Below are 7,127 nucleotides of genomic sequence, written 5' to 3'. Positions count from 1 at the left end.
AAAAAATAAATTAAAAAAACATGGTCAGATGACCCCAATGCAGTTAGGCAAATTATTGCATGGACCATGGTCCACACAGCTGTGGACCAAAAATAAAAGGTACATTATTTTTGTACTGAAGATACATTATTTTTGTACTGTAGGTACATTATGTGATAGTATATATCAAATAATGTACTTTCAGTACAAAAATAATAAACCCTAAAATAATGTACCTACAATACAAAAATAATGTATTTTCAGTACAAATATAATGTACTTTTTATTTTTGGTCCACAAAGCTGTGTGGACCATGGTGCATGCAATAATGATTGATGAAGTTAACATCCAATACTATTTCAGTACCATAATGATCAATAATGCAAATGGCCCTATAATATTTCACTAGCAGAACCATTCACACAATTGTTGCTTCATCTTAGCACTGAACATATTCTTGAAAGCATTATAATTTATATTGCCAATCCCCTTGCCTTGACTCAATCTTAGCTATTCAACTTTCTACCTGTTGGTATCATGTAACCTACATGTGATGAATATAATTTGGCACTTATTTCATATTTAATAATATGGTTAATTATGACTAGTCAATTAACCATATGGTAACTAGGTATAAATAATCCTTCTCCAACAACTTGAAGAAATTCTATGAAGTTTTGAGAGTTGATAGGTAGAAAGGATATCATATATTTTTTCATCCTACTAGTTGAAAGGAGCATATACCAATCCCTTGTAGAAAACATTACTTCTATTACAATTTAAGTGTTTAAGTTGTAACTTAATTAAGATGCCAAATATATCGTTCTTATTGTATATGTCTCATATGCTACTAGAAGATGATAGGTGTTAGAGCGTAATGAGTGGAATGGGGCAACTTGCCGCCATCTGCTATTGATATCGAGTTGGGACCACAGTTGGTGTTTACAAAACAAAGTTATGTCTTCGCTTCTTTAGGGACCACAAGTGTTTTTGAAAGCAAGAATATTGGGGACAACCACAAGCAAAGTTATTCTTTCTCATTTTCTCACAACAACAAAGATAAAATAAAAAATGGTGAGTTTGGATGAGAGTGACCTTTGAGAGAGAAGAAAAAGAAGAGCCGTTTGAGAGAGAGAATGAGTGAGGAGGACGGTCAATTTAGGATTAGGTTTTTGTCTTCAATAGCTAATATTAATGAAGGAGTATATATACAACTCAATAGGATAGCTCAAGTGGCAAGTGTACTTTCTTTGTAGGAAGGAATTATGAGAGAATTTGGATTTGATTCTCACAAGTCACAAGTGACAATTTTTCTTGTTACACTCCACATTTACCACATCGTGGAAGTGTTCATACCTGTGGGCATCGAGAGATAATATTTTTTTCTCATTGTGGAGCTCACAACATACTTAACCCCCCTGCACTTTTCTCTCTTTCCTCCAATTCAACATCTATCTACTCTTACTACACAAAATAATTCTCTAAAAACTTCTATCTACTCTTAACTATACAAAAAAATTCTCTAAAAACTTTTGCTGGAGATACTCTAAGCCCCAAGGGTGTTACTATTTGGCTAATTGGCCCTCAAAGAGAAGACCAAATCCAAATCCGCGTCAATTAGGAGCATAGTAGTCAGAGATCAGTTGTTATGTCGTGGACCCAGGTCTACCTTGCAAGGTGAACCTAGGTCCAATATGACGTCGTTTCACAATTTTTTTAAAAAAATTAAAAAAAATAAAATTAACGGCCTTAACGGTTCCTCAATCGCAAGAGAACACAAACTCTACATTCACATACCCTATACTCCATATTCACACTTTGAAAACTCCACATTCACACATTACAGGGCTATATGTTTAGTAACTATATTACCACTGTTATGCATTCACACATTCAAAACTATATATTCACAGGTCCTATACTCCATGTTCACAACTTGGGAACTCCACATTCACACATTACAGAGCTACAAGTTGCTAGAACTTTGTTAACTCTACTACAGATTCACACATTCATAACTCTACATTCACAAATTCTATACTCCATATTCACAATTTGAAATCTCCACATTCACACATTTCAATGAGCTGCTAGAACTCTGTTAACTCTACTATAGATTCACACATTCATAACTCTATATTCACAAATTCTATACTCCATATTCACACATTTCAGGATTATATGTTTAGTATTTTTTTTAAAAAAAATAGTGAAACGGCGTCGTATTGGAACCAGGTGGGTCCACCTTGCAAGGTGGACCTGGGTCCACAACATAATTTGGCAATCATTATTGCATGAACCATGGTCCACACAGCTACGTGGACCAAAAATAAAAAGTACATTATTTTTTTTTTTATATTGAATCTACATTATTTTTGTACTGTAAGTACATTATATATCAAATAATATATCTTCAGTATAAAAATAATGTACCTACAGTATAAAAATAATGTACTACTTTTTATTTTTGGTCCACACAACTGTGTGAACCATTGTCCACGCAATAATTTGCCATAATTTGGCGTCTGAGATTGCAAAAACTTAAAGACAATTAGACAAAAGTATAAATAAGTAAAAATAATAATACGCAGTAAAACAGATGCAGCCCTGGAGGCAAATTATACTGTGCACCACGGTGCACATAGCAATGTGCACCACGTACCTAAACGACGTCGTTTTGAGCATTGTAAACTAATCGTCCATTTTTTTTTGGAAATCACGTTTCCCGTTTCGGCCGGTCTTTGTATTTATGTTAATATTCTGTGTATTTCAGACAATCATTCTGTGTATTCTAAGCAACCGTTCTGTGTATTATAGGCAACCGTTATGTGTATTCATGTTAGTAACACATGTTGTGATTTCATGTTAGTAACAAATGTTGTGATGTGTTTGTGCATTCGAATGTTTAGGAGGATGAGTTCTGTGTATTTTGTGTAAATATTATGTGTATTCATGTTATTAACACAAGTTGTGATGTGTTTGTGCATTAGAATGTTAGGAGGATGAGTTCTGTGTATTTTGTGTCAATATTCTGTGTATTCTGGGCAAACATTCTGTGTATTCTAGGCAAACGTTTTGTGTATTATAGATAATGATTATGTGTATTATAGATAATGAATTCCCTGACTCATTCGCGTCCGCATCTACTAATACCGAAACGACGTCGTTTTACGAACGTGGTGCACATTGAGCCCCGGAGATAGAAGTAAAACAGTAAAGAAGGAAGATTAATTTTGGAACTTATACAAATTTATCTCGCTTCGACTCTATTCATTCCTCTACGATCTACGCTTCTTCGCAATCCTTTTTTTGCATATTTCTTATCGATTCGATTCAGGTTTGTGTTTTCCCCTTCAAGCATTTTATTTCACCTTCTGAAATTCAATTGATCTTCTGGATTTAAACGTTTTGTTGATTTACGATCTGCGTTATTGATTTCTATTGATTCGCCAGATTTTTCCTACTAGATTGTGGGTTCTCGAATGAAATGCTCTATCTTGGGGTTTAATTGAAATCCCTGAATGATTCGCTGTATAAAAGGACCAGATTTCTAGCAGAAAATAGTAAATCTGATGTGTTGAAAATACTTAAACTTTTTGCTAAAATTTTGCAACTTTTTATTTTTGGTTTTAATTTACTTTGTGGAATTTTGAAATTGGTTGGTTTTGTTGAACAAAAACGTAGAAGAAGAAATGGCAGAACTGAAGAAGAAGCAGGGCGGTTTTACCAAGGTCAACCAGCTTCGCCCTTTGGATACTGGGGTTAGCCTCACTGTAAAAGTTGTGAGTTCAAAGCAGATCGCCCAGAGAGGCAGGCCGCAGGGCCGTTTTGCCGAATGTTTGGTGGGAGATGAGACTGGAATGGTTATCTTCAGTGCCAGAAATGATCAAGGTTAGCCCCTTTTTTTAATGCATCTAATGATCTAAATGCCAGTAGTAGTTGATTTAAGTTAGGGTTTATCTAGTAATTTATTCTGCAGAGAGTTCTTTTTGTGATTCCCATTGAACTCATGGGCTGTTGATTCTGAAAGTTGTGACTGTTTGATAATTGTATGAGTTAATACCCAATTTAGTCATGACTATAACTTTTTAGTTTTTAATCCTAAATACTTAAACAGTCTTTTTGTGCTTAATTAGATCCTGGACTTCGATGATTTTACCTGATTGAGTCCTTAGCTGTTAGAATCAAGGACTAAATCGAGAAAAATCACAATAGTTGATGACTAGATTGGGTAAAACCACTATAGTTGAGGACTAAATTGGGTAAAATCACTATAGTTGAGGATTAAATTGGGTATTAATAAAGGGGAAATTACTCAATTAGGTAAAACCATCAAAGTCCAGGACCCAATTAAGCACAAAAAGTCGTTTAAGACTAAATCGAGAAAAACTACTGTGGTTTAAAGACTAAATTGGGTATTAACTCACCATTGTATGCTAAGAGTTCTTGATATCAATTTGCTTTCATGTTTATATTCATTATTTTTCGGTAGTATCCTTTTCACTCTGCTGAATGAACGATTTGACTTAGGGCTCTGCTTATTTCTAGTTTACAGTTACTAGATTATTCTTTCATGCTTCTAATTGTCTGAGGTATTGAAAATGATTTTTTTTTTATAGAAAATATGCAAAAGTTTAAACCTTTATTGTGATATTTTGGATTAATTGTGAGTTCATATATGATATGATATTGCCAGTAAGGTGAGTGCTTCAAAGAAAAACTCTTCAAAAGCACATTTGAAACTTCTCTTCTGGTAACCTGCCATTCTAATCCTTGCTGGCTAACTATGCAATCTTTAAGTATAACCATTCTTTTGGATTTATGAACCAATCACTAAGTGCATTAGGCATATGCTCTCAGTCTCAGATTATTCATCAGACCGCACAAGTCTCTTTTATGTGGAAGAGAGCACATTTAGTCCTTTTTTGAACTTAAGCATTAGTGTACTAACTAGTTTGGCTACATGAATTAGTATCGGGTAAAATGGATATACAGTTATACACTAAATCACTAATCCCTTAGCTTAAAAGGTATATGGATACCCTCTTCATCGTGTTATATGTTATTTTCTGATATTGTAATGGCAAAGCTATGATTCTATTTTTTACTTTCAATTGATTTAAAATTTGCTTGGAAGGATTAGTTAAAACTTTTTGGCAAACAGTAGCGTGGGCAATTGTTTGGTGAATAGTTTAAGCAAGACAAAGTTCAAATGCTTAATCTCTGTTGTATAATGATTGCTTTTGATATTGATGTGCTGAGATCTGTTGCAAAACCACTCGATGTTAAGTGGCGTTTTCACTTTTGTCATTGTTCCAGTGGACTTGATGCAAGAGGGCAATACCATTGTGGTTACAAATGCAAAAGTCGACATGTTCAAGGGATCGATGAGGCTTGCCGTGGATCGCTTTGGGCGTGTTGAAATCACAGAAGCTGCGAGTTTTTCTGTGCCAGAAGATATCAACATGTCCTTGATTGAATTTGAGCGCATAGATGTTGTTGTGTGATAAGACGAGGTTAGACGGCCTCCTCTTATGGAGACTTGAGAGTTGAGAACCTCATCGGAATGTTTTGCTTGAGTATTTTCACTCAAATACTACTAGAAGTTTGTTTTGTTTTTTTTTTTTGAACTTTTACTTAAAACTTTTATAGTGGGAGTTTATTTCAATTTTTGTAGACTGGCATTTCACTGCCTTTTGCTGTTAATGTTCAATCTATCTTGCTACCTTGTTCAATTATTGCATTTTAAAAAAAGTTTTTTAAAATTGTTTTTTAACTATTTCGAAATATCAAAATTGGTCGGTTAGTTAAACCAAATTAAGTATATGACTATGCATTTGTTATCTAATTTAATCCTTTTGCCACTTGCCCCATGTTAAAGTTTTTGTAATTTTGTCCATATGGGTAGCTTAATTGGTCACATGGGTGAAGTTTGAGAAGAAAGATATAATGGCTTGAGTCTTACCAACCCTTGGACTCCTTGTGCGCAGGAAGAAAGGAAGTTTTTGTAATTTTTGAAAAGCTACAATATTGCACTTATAGCCATGACTATTGAAGAGAATGCTAGGAGAACTTTAGAAGTGTGCTTGAAGTTTCAATGTTGTCCTCTAGTATTTGGGTCCCAAAAAAAATAATTGGAGGACTAAGTCAAGTAACATTTTTAATCTTGGACTACCTTGGTTTATTTGAGTGAGTAACATGTGCCTTTTGTATTTAGTTAAAGGGTAAAGATAGTACCCTATTTTTAAGTAGTTATTTTTTCGTCTGAAAGAGGATTCAAGAAGTAATAGGTGTGTTTGGAAAATAGGAAAAAGACTTCTGAAAAATATTTTCTGGAAAATGAGTCATTTCCGGTGTTTGGTTGCATTCTGAAAAACTGTCTTTGTGTGTTTGGTTCATTTTCTAGAAAATAAATTAAATTGTATAATTTTACATTTTAATTATTTTTGTAAAATATAAAATAATAATAATAATATATAAAATAATAATATTTCTTTTTAAAAGTAACTGATGTGGCCATTTTGGCCAAAAAAATTGTTGAAGCCAAGTCCGAAAATGACTTCCAAGAAAAAAAAATTCAGAAGTCATTTTCAGGAAAAATGGCCTCATTTTCTGGAAAAATAGCCTCATTTTCCTTGATCAACGAAAATTGTTTTCTGTTGACTGCATTTTCCAGACGTTGCCAAACATCAAAAGCCCGAAAAATGATTTCCAGAAATCATTTTCTGGAAGACCAACACACCCTATTTAAGACAAGAATTGATGATTAAACCTATGTGTATTGGGGAATTCAATTCCCCATCTTGATGAGGAACAAAGATGGAGAAGAATTTTAGGAAACGGGGATGAGAAACAGGTTTCATTCCTTGCTAGTTGATCTACTCACAAATAATATTGTTTTAGTACCAATTTTAATCCACAATTATTATTTTAGTACCAATTTTAATCCTCGACTATTGTTTTAGTGTCAAAATTCATTGCGTCGGTCATTCATTTGTTTAAAACATGCCGAAATATGAAATTATTAACGGTATTTTCGTCATTTTTAAATTAAGACCCCAATTTGAGTATGGACAAAGGGATTTAAGTCCTAAGGATAATCTCAATTCGCAGTTCTCCTCATTAAATTAAGGTAGGATGATGATCTA

At 33.7% G+C, this 7,127-nt stretch overlaps 1 protein-coding gene across 1 annotated transcript; it reads left to right on the top strand.

Annotated features, from left to right (window-relative positions):
- The first annotated feature begins 3,183 nt into the window (after nt 1–3,183).
- On the top strand, nt 3,184–5,714 carry LOC116026749 (uncharacterized protein At4g28440-like). The gene is made up of 3 exons (XM_031268127.1): nt 3,184–3,316; nt 3,664–3,870; nt 5,299–5,714. Exons 2-3 carry the CDS (start codon nt 3,672–3,674, stop codon nt 5,484–5,486), a joined length of 387 nt encoding a protein of 128 aa, XP_031123987.1. The 5' UTR covers nt 3,184–3,316; nt 3,664–3,671; the 3' UTR covers nt 5,487–5,714.
- Nucleotides 5,715–7,127: the final 1,413 nt, after the last annotated feature.

The sequence above is a fragment of the Ipomoea triloba genome, chromosome 8 (genome assembly GCF_003576645.1).
Source record: "Ipomoea triloba cultivar NCNSP0323 chromosome 8, ASM357664v1".
NCBI lineage: Eukaryota > Viridiplantae > Streptophyta > Magnoliopsida > Solanales > Convolvulaceae > Ipomoea > Ipomoea triloba.
Note: the sequence above shows the minus strand (reverse complement) of the source record. Positions and strands in the feature narration are given on the sequence as shown.